The sequence below is a fragment of the Nestor notabilis genome, unplaced genomic scaffold, assembly GCF_000696875.1.
Source record: "Nestor notabilis isolate BGI_N333 unplaced genomic scaffold, ASM69687v1 scaffold2525, whole genome shotgun sequence".
In the NCBI taxonomy this organism is placed as follows: domain Eukaryota; kingdom Metazoa; phylum Chordata; class Aves; order Psittaciformes; family Psittacidae; genus Nestor; species Nestor notabilis.
Window position 1 is genome coordinate 55,940 of NW_009927687.1, and position 17,354 is coordinate 73,293.

Below are 17,354 nucleotides of genomic sequence, written 5' to 3' on the forward strand. Positions count from 1 at the left end.
CCATGGCATTTTAGGTAAGGACTTTGTTTACTTCAGGTTCGTGCAACAACACTGATTTGAAATATAACAATGACTTGGTGCCACAACTTGCAAATGCTCACTCTGACTCCTAATGTTGTAAGATACACATTTGCAAGTTCAGACCTTCAGCTAATGACTACTCGTGCGTTAACAGGTACTAACCCTTTCTTTTGCACTTGTATTGATTCTGCATTACTAATAGGACTAGAATTGGCAAAACTTCTCTCTCTCCTCCCCACTCCAAAAGTTAAGATATATGACAGATAGTTTGGCAACAGATGTGTCACAGAGTGCTTCACAGAAGCACATGGTGAAGTTTCCACTGCAGTGTGTCTAGCTGATGTATGGCAGCATACCTGAATACGAGGACCAAAATATAGACTTGGATTCCAGAGGAGTGAAATGAGTTTTCACTATCTAGAATAGGACAAACAGAGAAAATAAACAACAGCACAAATAAAATATACATCTGAATGTGATCTTCCATTCTTGGTTCTTCCATCTCTTAGCATTCAGTTAACAACCTAGTAGACAGGAGGCAAAACTTGACAGCTGGCTTAAATGAGATGCATAAAGGAGAAGGAGGGAGAAGTAAAAACTGGACACCTTTTACCCCAGGCACCAAAATCTGATAAAATGCACTTTTAACTTCAGTGTGCCAGATAAAAGTCACAAAAACCCTTGTGCTGGTTTAAACCAGCTTCAAGCAACATTTGAAAGTTTAAACAGCTGGAAATTATGGCCTTCTGATATGGTAGAGGTCATTCACATCTGATTTACATTTGGGCTTAGACTTTAAATTCTTTCCTTTCCAAGGATTCGGTTCTGCAGTATAAGATAAACTGAAGTAAGACCAAAACAAAATTGTAAACAAAAGCTAAAAACTACCCATAACTAAATCAAGAGTAATATGGTCATCTTTTTAGTTTGATTCCCCAAGTACAGCACTGCACTTTGAGGGGGAAATGCTGAAATGCCACTGGACTAGCTGATTATTTCTTTATGAATTCTTCAATTTCAGAGGATCTGGAAAAGCAGCTAACTTCAGTTCTATTGAAATGTGTGTCTTGCTGGCTAAACACTCCAGGAAACAGACCTTTCTTCTATTCTTTGCATACTTTGCAAGAATATCAGCACTCATAGATTTGACAAAAATAACAGTGAAAGACAGTTTGGAGTAAAAGCACACAATGCACCAATTTAGAGCTGATGAAAGGTGTCAGATGAACTTTCTGGTGCCATACAGCAGCCTTCACATGTATTCAGTCCTTGAGAACACGCATTGTGATGGTTGTTGATCAACTGAGGGCTGAATCTTACTCTCCAATGGCTACTGAGCAGCTGGCTGGCTGGAAATGATTAGGCACTACTGACTTGCAGGGGACTGGAGCCAGCCTTGTAGAAGCAGAAGACACTCTGCCAGTGCCAATCCCCACAATCATCTAGTCCTTTGGAGATTTTTCGTTTGTTTGTTTGTTTGTTTTCTTTCTTTTCCCACATTAGCCAGAAGCAGTGTGGCTAAATACACTCCAAACCAGGAAAAAAATCTGACCCTGTGTTACTCAGAAAAGTGGTGTGGTTGGTCTTTTCTATTTTTTTTTTTTAATTGCAAAGCTTTGACCATTTTAATTAAATGTGTTCTGCTTGCCTCATCCCTACTCCAAGCTAGTATGCTCTAAAACACTTCTCTGGCTTAGTACAGCTCTTTTTAGCTGCTGATTTTGGTAAGCATCTTATTAATTGCCTGCTTGACGTGGGTGGTGGAGCTCCGTCTCCGAGTCTTGCCCTGGACCATCTTTCGACGCCGCACTTCACGACAGAGCTCATAGAAGGCCTCCATAATGTTGCCCTCTCCTGTGCAAGCAGAGCACTCATAAAAAGCACACGCTAGTTCTGTGGCCAGCTTTTCACCTTCCTCTGTGCTGACCTGCCTGGAGTGATCCAAGTCTGCTTTGTTCCCCACCAGGATCAGGGTGACATTTTTTGGCTTTTTAACTTCATCCAGCAAGTTCTTGAGTGGCAGCACTTCCTCAAAGCTGCCTCTGTCCGTGATGTCGTAAACCAGCACGAAGCCTTCACCCCATCGCACATGTCCTTCTTTCTGAATAGCGTCCTCCTGTTTTGAAAAGACAGATACCAGACTTAAGAATTTGATTTATGAAGAAGACACCAAGCCTTCAGACAGATGTTCTCCCACCAAAGCCTACAAAACCATGTATATCTGCTTTACCTTATACTTTATGCACATCACCTTTTTTATGGCGTAGTATAGGAGATCTACTTGAGCAAGGTGTCATGGGCTGCCTGTGGACAGGCTGCTAGCAGGGAATTGGAAGAGGGTCTCTGTTGAATGATACCCAGCACACAAACTGTATAGGCCTGAGCAGCGTGAGCACCTGCCATGTTTTGAAATGAAGGGAGACCTGACTATGACAAAACTGCTCTTCACTTTGGTGGGAATCATTGACTGAGGCTGTCAAGCCTCATCATTTGACTGCAGAAATAGACTGTGACTTTGTGCATAATAACAACGTGTTGTTGGTTTGGCCCCAAATCAAGGAATGAGAACAAAGTAATTTCAATCCCAGAAAAAACCCTGACTTGTTTGTTCTTCCAGTGTTTGAAAACTAAGCAGGATCCCCTGCAGAAGGCTCTCGATCCAGCATTCTGGGTACAGCAGCAAGCTGATAGTGGTGGAGGGGGGTACACGCTGCTCAGAAACAAATCTCTGATCCCAGAAGTGAAGCACACCTGCCACCCACCGCACTGCTGCCACCACCGCACTCCCCTCCCCTGCTGTCTATCCAAGCCCAGGTATTGGATAATAGTACATGTACCCACGCACCTGACCAGCTGTATCTAGTATCTCCATGGAAACCACTTCATCGTCAATGGTAGCTTGGTGACGATATGTAGACTCTAAAATAAGAACACATTCTGTGAAACGTATTGAAAGAAGGTTTTAGGTTGTTTTTTTTTAATCTTCTTTACAGCTACCCCAGCACAAGACCTGAAATGTGACGTACAGCTTCACCAAACCAAATGTTAGAGCCAGCCATTCTGGAGCAAGTCCTCCTTCCTACAACTGTGACTCTTTTACCTCTCCCCATATGGCAAAACTTTTTCTTTCCCACATCTTACACCTTCAGAAGGCTGTGCCTGTGGACACTTCACTCTATGCCCAACAAAAGGACAGAATTTCCTGCAGCAAAGAGCTCTGGGAGGCTGCAGCCCATTTTCCATGTTTGCTGATAGGGAAGGCTGCCACCTATGAAATAAACGCTACTCTCAAAGTATTCATCTCAACAGCCTTTTACTGCATAGTTTGAAGTTTAAGATCAAAACCAGTATGGTTGTAGAACAGGGAACCTAACTGAGGGGATGAAGGCACGGACTCCAATGAAAGATCGAAGATGTAATTTATTTGCTGGCTGCGTTTATGTATCTTCTGCTGACAGAAAGGTTCCACTTGGCTACAACTAATTGGTCATTCTTATCTGTTCGCGCCTTAAACTATACATTTCATTTGCTACCTACTACTGCCCACGCGACACTACGTAATATAGCTGTTAACCCTTAACTTGGCACCTTCTCTTCGTCCTTGCTCCGGATTCACTCTTGTTCGTGTTCATCTTTTCCCTCTGGGGCCACCTTCTATCAGCTCCATGCAGTCGTGGCCTCCTGTCTCTGCTAGGAATGTCCCCACACCTAACCACTAAGTCAGGCCTTACACTATGATAAAATTACAGAGCAGTTAGCTATTTCAGGAATGTCTCTGCAACATGCTGAAATCATCACATTCCCCTCTTCTAGCAAGGGCTCAAGGAGTGATTTCCCTGTATATGATTTATAAGGATAACCAGTGGGCATTAAGCATTCACACTGTGCTACAGGAAAAAAAGAATGTATTTACTGTGTCCCATGTTCTGGAACCAGACAACTAATCAGAAAGCTAACGATGAAAGGGCTTGTTTTATCTTGATGAGATGATAAGTTAAATTAGATAGCATTTGACCTAAACCATGGAAAATTATCTGTGCTAACACTGAGATTTATTATTGTTGCTAGCTCACAGATGTCCTATATCAAAAGGCAAATGTGTATGCTGTAAAACTGTGGCCAATGACTACGACTGCTCTGCATTGTCAGAGATAATTCTTTTATTTGGTGCAAATCTCCTCAAAAGATATCTTTAAGGAAACACATCTCTTTATTTTGAACTCCTGAAAGGGCTCATGTTTGGTGAATGCCTTTGTTTATTATGTGTTTAAGAATATCACCTCTTCATGATCACGGATGTTTCAATGCTGTCAGTGCTGCAAACAACTTTCTTCCCAAACCACCATAATTGCTTTAAGTAACACAGCTGCCTCTAGTAGGGACAAATGGTCAATTTAATTAGGCAGATGGCAAGCAATCTTGCTGTAGGGTTTCAAGCAATGAAGACTAGTTTTTAAAGGCTGTGAATACCCCTTCTGTTCAGTATTACAAGGCTGTTGAAGGAGATGGAGTCCTATCTTTGTGATCCTGAAGCTATACCTACACAGCAGAGTAAGCTATATTAAAGTTTCAGTGGTATGTCTTATCCAACCCTTCTGTTCACCCTCTTAGCTGCAGTAACTCTCTCAAGGGAATGCAGGACAGGCAGGAACACTAGTTTGGTGTGGAAGCTGTAGTGATGCACCTTCAACAATTTATTTTAGCTCCCTCTGCAGCACTCCGTGTCCAAGGTGATTTATGAACTTATGCTTTGTTTCTTTTGGGGGAGAGTGCTGTGAAAAGAAATGGTTCTCTGCCTGAGTATGTGATATTAGCTCCTTACTTGTTTAGGCCTTGCAATGCTTAAATGCCTTCTACCATCTGGCCCTGCTTGACAAGTAGCTGTTGAGAACTGGTCCACGCAACTTGAGAAAGTGCCCATCCAACCATGTCTGCTGCGTACTTGCAAAATGTCCTTAGAGTGCAGTAGGCCATATGGCCCTCCCCATGAAATGGGAGACTAAATCTCAAGGAATAAGTTTGTGCTTGCTGCAGAAAAGCAGCATAAATCTTAAATGATACTTGAGTTCTCAAAAAAAGCACTCTGGCACTTTATGTTGCAAGTTTAACTGCTCTTGGCTGCTCACGTTAGGATGGAATTTGATCCTGGAGGAGTAGCACTTATTTTGGTCAGGTTAGTGTAAATAAATCTTAGTAAATGTGTGTCTGTTCTTGTGCTTTGGAATGTGTGGTAGCTGGGTGAATTTTAATGAGGAGTGTAAAACAGCTGGATGTTTAAAGCATTTTGTGGTGTAATCACAGACATGGCTTCTCCTTCAAGAGAACAGAAACATGAAGTATCTGGTTGTCCTGTAAGTTATGAGCCCTGAAGTTGTGATTTCTGTCCTGTTCACATCAATCCCATGGTACTGTACAAATGCACTGCCTTGCTTTGGGATTTATTAATACCATTTTATCATTTTCCCTGTGGCAATTTTTTATTTTTTTTGCTGGTGTATTTTTAGATATCCAGCTAGAGAGAAAGTAGATGACCTGAGATACCTGCTGGATCCCTAATTGAAGCCACTGATAACATAGGTGTCTGTGTCTCAGCTAAGGACCTAGTTTCCTGTTGGAGTTGATGAAGTAAAATAGATGCTGGATATAGCTTGTCTGATCTCCCTCTTGGGATAAAATCACACTTCAAAAGCACTTAAAAGTCTAAAACTGGTCAGATGAATCCAGGGTGTAAATGTCTTACGCTTGTATCATCATGTCAAGCAGAAAAAGCAAAGTGTAGCACTTTTCCAGTGGCTTCCAAGATGACTATAAGCAACTTTCTGAGCTTCAGACTGTCATTTGCACCAGGTGATGCCTATATATTACATTTATATCTGTATGGCTAAAACCCCACAGTTAGAAAGGAAACCACAGAGTTGTATTTTGCTCTTCAAACTCAGTGTTAAAACCTCTAGCCTCAAAGCAGAGCTAGGGAGGTGCTGCTGCTGACTAAGCATGGTGTACATGGTATGCTGCTAGCGTGATGGAAACAGTCACATTTGGTGGTTTTCTCTGCTTCAGTATAAGTAAATCTGACCCTTTCTTGTCAGTTTCAGCATATGCTATGCTTCTAGTCATATTCCAAATAACAAGATCAAAGCTGCTGGTAAGTGTGGCTTTGAAAGCTGATGCTAGATTTCAGTGTCCCACTTCGTTATAAAGCTGCAATCCCCCAGCACTCTTGCTGTGCAAAGCACTCTTGGTTCTCACAGTCCTATTGTTTGAAAAATTTAAGTTTATTCCAGGAAGCTTTAGAGCTGGTTTGGTTTTAAGTCTATAATATATTGTCACAATAATTCATTACTAGGAACTGGACAAAATTTTCAAATTACCACAACTGTTGAATAATATAGAAACAATGATTTTATTTATTGGAGGGGGGAGGGGGATTAAGCTAAAAAAACACCCCTGGGCTCTGTGTTAATAATCACGTTGCAAATCTCCCTATTCTAAGCAATATGATTTTTAAAAAAATGAAGGAAAAAACTTACTAAACTTACACAGAGAAAACTTTGAAGCCCATTATCTGTAAACTGCCCATGGATACGATATTCAGTCACAGCTTGATCACATCACATCTTTGTGTTATGCTTATTATGACATATTTAATAAAGTTTTGGCCTATAAGACTTAACTGGTCATTTATCAAACCTATTTGTGGAGGACTATCCTGATCTATTGAATATAACTGTTCCAGAAGATTATATTTTCTAGAGAAAAACTATCCTCTGAAAAGTAACTGCTAGTTCTTGGTTTGTATTAGCAGTGATACAGAAAGCTGTAGTGATGTAAAAAGCTGTTTTCAGTACTTGTTTATTTTGAACAGGCAAGATATATCAGGGGTATGTCACAGCTCTGGGAGGAAAAGTTTTGCTTCGGAAGGGTTTATTGCTTTTAGGAAACACTTGTAGTAGGACTAGGTAAATCAGCCAAGATGGAGCAATGACATACACCATTTTACAGGTAAATTTAAGTATCAGCCTGGTCTCTCTTGTTTTTCTTTAAGTACAGAGGGACACTCACTCTGTTTCCATTCAAAATTTTAGTTCATTTCTGTCAAGAAAGGTTAATAAAACAAGGAAACAGAAAAATGCTCTAAGGCACTTTGGTCTCATGGTGGCTTTCAGCCAGTTGGATCTGAGAACTGCTAGAGGCCTAGAGAAAGAGCTTTTGTGTAATAATTATAGCTGAGACTCTGGGCCAAAAAGATTCAGCTAATAGGCATGAACTTCTAAGTCATGGTTAAAGTCTTGTTGGAGGGCAATGCAGCACTATGTTTAAAAGACTAAAATTTCTGGTAATTATCTCTAGTTAAAGGTTCCTGTTGTTTGTTTTGGGGTTTTTTTTAAATAAACTCCCTGCTTATTTGGACTCCCGCAATCCTTGACATCCCTCGGGATGGCACCTGTCTATCACATTTCAGAGCAGCACATTTGACAGCCCAATGGGAAAAACATTTACCTCCATTACTAGCCCTGGTGCTGTTTGATATGTACTCTCAAGACTTCCTTGAGCTTGCCTTTGTGAAGTCTGCCCCCCTCTGCATTTCCTTGCTGCTTCAGGAACTTTTCACTTTTTAGAAAGCGCCTGTAAGTTGAATGTATGTTCCTGACTCAGAAACTCTCCTGTCATCTCCTTTCCCCCACCCCAGATCTTCTCAAAATTCAGTTAAATGTATTTTTCTTGCTTGCATCTGGCTGTTACTTACTCCATCCATTACTTACCTTACAGGAGGGTTTTCATTTTGCAACCATCAGTGGTTTTTACAGTAAGCACAGTACTGCCTTTGTGTATTTAGAATGTGTTTCTAACACTAATGCAGTCTATTTCCATATTTATTAATTGATACTACAGATCCAAACATAAGCTTAGCTGGGTTATTTATTAGTAATACCATCAAATGAAATGCCATGTATTGTTACTGCCATCATTATTATCATGTGTAAAAGAAGAAAAAGTAGTAAAAAGACAGTTATTGAAAGAAAACTCTGATAGCTTTGGTAATTGGACTTGGACTCTTCAATGTTGTGTTTCTGCATGTGGAACCCCAAGAGTCAGGAAATACTGAAGGAAAAGTTCCAGGAGATTGTACAGTACCTGTAATGTGCTTTATATTATGACTTTCATACTGCACGTACGTTTTATCAAGCTATAAATTCAAACCAAAATGTATATGAAAGAAGAAGGTATTTGTTTGCAGTGATATTTAATTCAACTCTTAGGACTTCATATGCAGCCTGCTGTTGTGAATGCTGCTTTTGGAATAGATGGGTCATGTACAAAGTTCTATAAAGTTCTCATCTTGGTATGAAAGGGTCTGTTGTATCCCCAGAACATGTTTTTTAGGTAGAACACATGGGAGATATAAAACTAGTCTACAGAAAAGCATTTTTTCTTGATGTGTTGATATTCTCAGTAAATAACATTCTGCCCTCTGAAAAGAAATCCTAGAACACTTGTGGTATTACATTTCCTTTCCTATAGGTTCTGTCCTTATCCAGCTTTTACTGAGATAGGCAGAGAAAACGTGTATATATATCTGGGAACCAAATATATAAAGGCATGCTAAAACAAAAACAACAAAGCCAGAGCAGTTTTAACTAGTAGGGAGTAAGCTTCAAGGCTTTAACTGGTTTTGGTGGTGTGTGGGTTTGTTTTATTCAGTTTTAATTTATTTTCTGATTTAACTTTCTCAGCAGCACTAAGCAGAGGCATTAGTTCCTGGTAGGAATTATGCCTGTGACAAGTTTGTCTAAATAAGCCATATTTTGCTGCACCTCTTTGTTTGATTGTGGCAAGAAGTCTTTGCTAGTGAAGCTGTGAGTTTCACCTTATTTCTGCCAATATAAATGAAAACTAACCACTAAGACTTTTCTCACACCTAAAACAAGCAAAATAAAAGCCTGCTCTCCTGAAGGTGCAAAAGCAAGCACTGGAAACTTCTGCTCATCTGGAGAATATTTCAGAATATGATGAGCAAGAAAAGCAGGGGCAAAATATTTTGCAGCTGTAGCTACAGCAAGAACAGCCACTGCCACTCCTGATTTTTGCTGTCAAGCTACTGTAAAAAGGCAATATTTTTATTACTGGCATCAGGAATACCTTCATCTTGAGACTCATATGAAAGAAAACAAACTACACTTTCAGATAACTGTTTCCCTTGTTATTTTAAGCATTGTCCTCTCCTGCTCTCAATTATAATTTCATCAAGTCTTTGTTGAGCATTTTAGAAGCCAGTGTTGGGGGTTTAAGGTGCTCTAGGCTATGCCACTCCATTTCCTCACAAACACCTCAGAAATCAGGAAGATTTTCATAGCTCATTGCTGTAACACATTCAGTATAAATTCCTACTGCTGGGGAGTATAATAAAACTTTGTAATGTATTAAATATATCTCTGTGTAAGTAATGTTTTTATTGTTTTGAAGTAGGGAAAAACAGAAGCCCAGGAAGATACATACCTGGGAAGGCACAATCTGGACTACTGAGAACTGAATCCCTTAAGCACTGAGGCAGAAGGAATGAGTAATTTTGTTAATAAAAATTGAGGATACTAATAGCTAGAGTCTGGCCTGAAAATAAGGCTGGTTTTCAGCAATTTATGAAGTGTCTACACATTTGTCATGGTACTCCCTGAAACACAGGTTGGCAACCATTCCTCCTAGTCCCAAATGGTTGGTTACCATTACATCTCACTTTGGCTGAAAGCCCATACTGGACCACATATATTATTCCTAGCTTGTGTTTGGATAAGCTGTAGTTGTCAGCATGGGTGTTCAGATGAAATATGCAGAAGGTAAAGTTCTGCAAGACGATGACAGAAGTCTCTCCTATTTTGCTCACTATGGAAAATGGTTATTTTTAATTATGAACATGTGGATGATCTGGTCTGTAGTGCTGGGTAGGCTGCAGTATCCTGTTCTGCAGCAGGACGAAGAAGAGGGCTGGGAGAGAAGGCTTCCCCTGGGGGCTGCTAGCCTGTCAACCTTTATACCTTAGGGCTGAAGGGACCATCAGTTAATGATTTAATAACACTTATTTTAGTATGGCCCTCTTTGTTAAAATTTCTGTTTGGTGTCTGGCAATTTCTCTCTCAGCTGTGCTGCTGCTTGTTAGTATTTTTATGGTAGAGGCAGGCAGCAAACCTGCAGGAGCGTTAAGACAAACTTGCTGAGTGAGCCACAAGTCAAGAAAACTAGACATCTACAGATGTGTTTCTTCAACTTGTGATCTGCAGCAGGGAAAGCAATCCTGGGACAAAGAGTTTGTATTCAGCTGGTATTCCAGCTGCCCAGACAATGTGTTAGCTGAATAAACCAGAGAGCAAAGGCAGTCCTTGAGAACTGTATTTGGACCTGAGGACCTGAGCTCTTTTTCATGGCTGTACTGCCACAAAATTAGCCCAGAAAGATAGTTCTTAGATCTTCTCTTGCTAAATTATTCTTAGTGAGGTCTTGGCTCCCACTGCTAAGCTGTTTCTGGTTATCAATTAGTTAGATGGAAGCTATTTTAGATATACCCCTGCTCTGTTTTGTTGTTTATGTTGTTTGTATAAATCTATATTTATCAGGTGTGGAAAACTCACTCACTCATGATAGCAATATTTGCTAGTATTGTAATGTTAATTACATTATGCATGGTATCTTCAAACTTTTCATGTGGTCTCTGAATGATACCATTTTGCTAACAGAATCCTCAGCTGCAGATGTGGTTATATAGACAAAACTAACCTTCTAATGTAATAATAATCTTTCTCGCAACAAGCTTTCCAATGGGAAAAGCCTTTTTGCCAATGTAATCAATGTCTTCATGAAGTAATTTCTGCTGTTCTCGCCACAGCAGTGAAATTTGTAAGTCTTGAGCTGGCCTATAGGAGATGAAGTTCTCCTCTGTCATGAGATCATTCAGGGCGCTAACAGAGGTATCTGTCTCCCTCCCTCAAGCACTTGCTTACCTACGAATACCTTTCTTCAGTCCTTTGGCTGTTTCATGTTATGCTGGAGAAGAACAATGCTGTCATAGGTCTTTCATAATCAGGCTAGTGAGACAGCAATTTTACTATCTTACCTCTTATCTTTGCTTTACTGATATCCACACATTTTACCTGTGTTTGATGGTGTCTTATGGGCTGTCTGCATATTGCATTAGATAGGACTTTATAGAAACACCAACTCTTTTTTTCCCCTCTCCCAGTACAAAAAGAGTGAACAAAACCTGAGTGACTTAAAGAAATTGTGACATAGTTGGAAGAAACTCTCTTTTAAAATGTCATTATTAATCTAATAGTTCTAGCAACATTAGAATTTTTAAGGCTCATGTTTCTTTATGGTTACCTCTGCTCCTTCAGAGTAATGAATAGTCTTTTCTCTATCCCATTCAAATTAGATAAACTCCTATGCTTTCTGTTTTATTTTGCCTTCATAGACAGGCCAGCCTGTCATGCACTCTTCTGCTGATTATCTGCTCAGAGACAGTTTTCTTTTGAGAGTGTTAGCAAAGTTGCATGAAATACGTGAACAGCTAGAGAAAGACATCTAGGCATAGTGCAAGAAAGCCAAGCGACTTTTAGTAAGGTCAACAAAAATATCTCTTTGGTTGATGTTATTTTATATGTAGACTTCTGTTTAAAAATCAGTCGTTGGAAAAATGCTTGGTGATTCTGTGCACCTTTGATATATGAGTCTTAACTCTATGAGTACCAGTTACTTAAAGGATTTACAACTTTTCTATGAGATGAAAGATTTTATAGGTGAGAAGCAGAGGCAGAGAGACTGTAGGCAACGAAACAGTGACAGAATCAAGACAAGAACTGAGGAACCTGGCTCCTGCACTTCCTTGGGGGTTTATTTGCTTGGGTTTTTCCTTATGCAGCAAAAATGGATATTTTAAGTCCCTGTGCCTCAGAAAGCACCCAATTCTCCCAGCTGTACAACTTAGAACCAATGACACAACCTAGTTCATAATGCCTGTTTTTTTAAAACAAAACAAACCAACCTTGGATATCGCAGCTCTGTTAATAGTTAAGCAAGTTGTTCCAATTATGGTAGAACAATGGATGCATTCTCAGAGAAATACTGAATAACTTATTTTTAAAAGCACCCACTTAGCCATAGCTATGACGATGTTTTTTCTTTCATCGTATGTTCCAGGGAATTCTCCCTGCATGTCATGGCTTATGGAGGCAAGTAATTGGCTGTTACCCTTAACCATTCTATGATTCTGTAAGTACTCCACAGGCCATCAGTGATGGCTCTTTGGGCTTACTCCTCAATAAATTTACCAGTTCCCTTGCTGACTTACTATGATTAAGCATCTCCACTTTTAAAACTGATTGAGTATCACTTGTTTGATGGAAAACCACAGTATCTCTCCATTTTTGAGGTAAAGTGAAGGCATCTTAAATTCTGGGCACTGCCACTAGCTCATGGGTGAAATTGCGTAGATCCAGACTGTTACTGCTACTTATTGGCACTGAGGAGAGCAGCTATTCACAGCAGCCTTGAAAATCATGGTGTGAAGCCCTGGGTCACCGAGGCCCATGGGAGTCCTGCATTCAGGCTAAGAGTTCACCCACAGAGGGTAGGTGGCCAAATAAAGGTCTTTGCACCTCTGCCCTGAAACTCACCCCCGTAGAGTAGGTCCATCTGTGAGACAATTCTTGCTAGAAGGTATTACCCATTTACATGCTTATAGCTTCGTGGCAGGCTGCAAGGTCTCCCTGAGCACACATATGAATGAAATAATTGTATGATTTACTATAAATATAGATGGGAAGTAGAAAGTCATTCGCCTTGATAGTGCCAGGTAAGCACTTAGCCTGAGAGTTTTGGCACCTTTTTAAAAAAACCCAACCAAACAAACAGAAAAAACATGCCAAGATGGTGACAGTGACTTGCCAGTTAAACAGAAATGATGAAGAAGTCGATGATCCCCAGAAAATGACCTTTGCTGCAGTTGTCACCCCTTGGCTGAGAATAGTAAAATAAGCAGCACAGTGGCGTTACGCGCTTTTTGCAAAGATGCAGCTGTGCAACCAATCTTGTGCAAATCCAGCGTCATGCACAGAAGTGGCAGAGCTGCAAAGCCCTGACTTCAGCAGCAGCCCCATATGCCAAAGCTTGCAAGATTCAGTGGTGCTTCTCCCACCAGAAAATCTTACTTTGCAGTTTGTAATTTGGCTCCTGGAGATACAGCAGTATATCCAGATGCTGCAAAAAATATGGTCCTTCATTTTCGTCTGGCAGGTTAGAGTAGTAAAGAGTATTTATAAGGTGTATTCCTTCCTTTCCAGTTTAAATGTGCCACCCTTGAATTAAAAGTCAACAAGGTTTTTTACCCTGATGCTTAGTTTAGGATAATGTTGAATTTCCATCAGGCCTTGTACAGCTTGGTGAAAGCTTTCCCAAAAATAGGAACTATCTGGGCATTCCTTGCATCAGTGAGCTAATGGGTGGTTGAAAACATAAGAAATAAACTATAAATATGACATTTTTGTCACAGGCCCAGTGATTTTTGGCAAAACCTCCTGTTGCTTAGCAGCTGGATAGTTTGCATCTGGTTTACTCCTGTCCTTTCAAAATTACTTAACAAAGCTGCTTATTCTCCCTGTAGGGCAAATAGTCCTCATTGACACAACTTAAACTTTCTAAGTTGGTGGAATATGTAGATATCACTTTTTCCACACAACTGCTAGTCCACAACTGTTAAGAAGAAATTAATCTGATCTGCTAAAATTTCTCGGGAAAATCAGCTTGGTGATGTTTACAGGTAACTGGACATCACATCACTGCAGGATGATGACAATAAAGACAGAAATGCATTCTTTCAAGCACTGTTTCTCAAAGCTTTTAAAAGTACAGTCCCTTTCTGACTGATCTCTGAAGACCTCAACAGTGGTTACAATTTCAGGAGATTTTTTTCTCCTTTTTTTCTAACACCTCCTTTGAATCCCATTGTGATGCCTAGTTTTGAAAATAATAATAATAAAAAATACTTTAAAAACCCCAGTCTCTGGTAGGCAGCTTCCAGCAGAGATTGCTGTGATTAAGAAAGAATTTATTCACTATACTTTATTAGGCTTCGAGTTTCTCAAAGTACTTAAGTAAGTTCACAACAACTGTAATATTTAATTTAAGCTGTTATCTTCTAAACTGAATCTGAATGTAGAATTCAGTAAGTCAGAAGAGATTTCATTTCTGTTTTATTGTGGCAGGACTGTTGTCTGCATGAAGGCTTTCCATGTTGCAAACAGAAAACTATTAGGATGCTTAGGGGAATGGTAAATTTGCAGTTGTATTCACTTGTAAAACAGAAATAAATGTCAAGTCTTGTATACCAAAAAAGGCCCAAAGCCTTCATAATGGGGAAATAAAAAATTAAATCTCACAGCTTGCTAATAACTTACTTTGTGTGCTTAAACAAGGCAACAAGGACACTTTTGCATGCAGTGTTCCTGTAAGAAATTAATGAACTTGGATTATACTGATACAAAACACTTCATATACTTCTTCTATTGAAAAGTTCTTAAAATGATGTATTGGTAATGTGAAGATGAAATACTGATGTGAGATGTGAAGTACTAATAATACTAATAGAACGTTATACCGAACATCCTGCTGTGCAGTACAAAGCAGGTGACATATTATTCACTGATGAATATGTTGGTATTAGCAGATAAAAGAACGTATTTGAGTTCAGACTGTTCTGAGAATTATTTTCCCAAGATGAGATTTTTGATATCAGTCACTTCCTCATCTGATAAGATGAACATACTTAGTATGATACTGGATACTTTGCTTTGTTGAAAGGGCTGCCTGGCTTTCGCAATAAAGTGTATTAAACTTTCATCTTTGTTTCTGCGGTGCAAGTTTAAAGCATACTTTCTATCTTTAGTGAGACCTCTTAGAGAGAGAACCTTAACAAAGAATAGGTATTTAATTGTATCGTCTGTATTTGAACCTCCAAGGAAAGGTTAGAAAGGAGATGGCAACAGACCTTTGGAGAAAAGGAAATTTCCCAGACCCTTACTTCATGTGTGAATCAGTCCGGAGGCAATGAAGTTGCCTTCTAAGAAGTGAATGCCTCATCTTGAACTTCTTGGCCCAGATTTTCTCTGGTGTGGAACATTCAAATACATATTAACTTAGGAAATAGTATGAAATCTGACCTTGGCCCAAATTTTCAAGCAAGGCCGCTATTTCAGACCACCTGTTTGACAGGGTTTTTTGAGATAACTGTGCCAGCTTCTCAGAAGTGCCAGACCCCACACAGCTAAGTAGGAGCAGTGGAGGAGACATGTGCATGCTCTTTTGATGACTGGTGTCTCTATCTGGTAACCCAAACACTGAGACGCAATGTATGTTTGAAAGTGAGGACAAAAAACTTACAAAGAAGTGTAGGTAGGCTGACTAAATACCTACTTTCTGCCCTTCATCTCTTCCCCCTTGAATTTTTGAGATCTGTATCCCACCTATCTTATTCTCTAGCACCTAATGTCTGAGTTATCCAAAAGAAAAAAACTGTGCACTCAATAATTTTCAGAGTGAAATACTAATGCAGCTGCTTTTAAAGGCAGAATTCCCACTGATTTATGTGTGGGCAGAAATGTGCCTCATATATTAATTTTGCTTTTGTCTGACTGTGCTACTGCTTCTCTATTCTGCCATCTTAGGTCATAATTTGTTCCAGCTTTAAATGACCATAGAGAAGCTTTTCACAGCAAATTTAAAGGTTGACTGAGGCTTAGAATTTTAACTCCCTATGACTTTCCATTACTTCAGCCATGCTATTATATACAGCATACCATGTGTACAGAATAAAATGCAACCTACCTAATGTCGGGTCATACTCCCAGATGAACCGTTTGGTCAGGAAGCGTACAACAAGAGCTGGAGGAACAAAAACAATCCAGGTGAGATGCACAAGCCATCAACTCACCTGGTTTTTAAAGCTTTCTTAGCAAACTTTTCTGTGTGAACGGGCATGTAGCAGCTCCCCCCAAACCATGAGCAGAATTCATTGTCACTTATTGTGGCAGTTGAGTCCTTTTCACTGTTTGTGTCCCTTTTTACACTTTTGGAGGGGGAAACAAAATGAAGAAAAGCCAAAGCTCTTCACAGGATTAATCATTTCCTCATGTGACAATGCAGGACAAAATATACTGAGAGGTTTTTGATGGTAGTCTCTAATGTTTTTCCATTTTAGGTTTTCTATTTGGTCAAAATATCTTCTACTACTAAAAAGCCAAAACAACCCCTTTTCCAGTGCTATAAGCAGATTACCTTGGGGAAAAAAAATCACAAACAAAACACACACACAAAAATCAAACCAACAACAACCCACTACTTTGGAATCTTTGCATTTCCCATAACCAGTGAAAAAAGTGTTGAAAGTTTTTGAACCAGGATGCTTTGAATCTTCAAACCTAGGGGTTGTTCAAAATAACTGAATTCTTAAACTTTCCTTTCAGATTTTAAACCTTAAGGTAACCATATAATTGGCTAAATAGCTTTCTTCTGTATTTTGTCATGCCTTCCTTGCAAAATGTGGAAGATAAATTGCTGCCTACTTGTCACTTGAAGCAATCAGCTATAATATTTTAGACCAATGGTCCACAAAAAAATGCTATTAATGAGTTTGCAGAAGCAGAAATAAAGCTTTAGTTTTTTGAGCAATGGGTAACTTGTTCTCAGTTTCACTTTATCTTGCTATTTATGTTCTTATATTTATTCTTTTTTATCCCTCCACTCTCTTTAAAAACAACCTATATAGGTTTTGTCAGGATATTGATTATGTTCTAATTCAGAACTCAGCAGTGCCTTGAATTTCTAGTGGTGTAAACAAAGCCTTCACCACTGCCAACTATTCACAATCCTTTCTGCATTTCCAAAATAGAGCTAGAGATATCACTGCACTAGCTATGATTGCAGAGATTTCAGCTATATGAAAAGTTTTCCTTGTCAGCTCTACAGCTGACAGTAAACCCAGTTCTGATCCTCCTCAAAATTAAAGGTGTGCGAATGCCCCACATCACAGATTTCTGTACCCAAGAGTAGAATAAGGCAGCAGTTTACGGAATAAATATAATTAAGCAAGCTTTGCTTAATTGGAACCTATTTTTAAAATGCAATCAGAACATTAGTTTTCAGGAAGTATGCCTCACACTTGGAGGGGTAAAAAGAAGCTGATCCTGAGGAAATGAGATCATCACACAAGAAGCAATTTCAAATCAGTGTTATTTAAAGTTTCTATTTTCTTAAGGAAATCCTACTTTTTTTTTTTCAGCTTTTGCAGGAAT

The 17,354-nt window shown here is 39.4% G+C and overlaps 1 protein-coding gene across 2 annotated transcripts in view; it reads right to left on the reverse strand.

Moving 5' to 3' along the window:
• Positions 1-1,729: 1,729 nt before the first annotated feature.
• The window catches only part of RERG (RAS-like, estrogen-regulated, growth inhibitor), a 100,054-nt gene continuing 84,429 nt past the window's right edge, over positions 1,730-17,354 (reverse strand). Inside the window, exons 2-4 of one of the 2 annotated variants that reach the window (XM_010014145.1) lie at positions 15,889-15,945; positions 2,867-2,940; positions 1,730-2,137 (exon numbers count right to left, since the gene is read on the reverse strand). In XM_010014145.1, the coding sequence (XP_010012447.1) occupies positions 1,730-2,137; positions 2,867-2,940; positions 15,889-15,945 (539 nt within the window). The remainder of the gene's footprint in view (positions 2,138-2,866; positions 2,941-15,888; positions 15,946-17,354) is intronic. The other variant, XM_010014146.1, reaches the window with a different exon arrangement.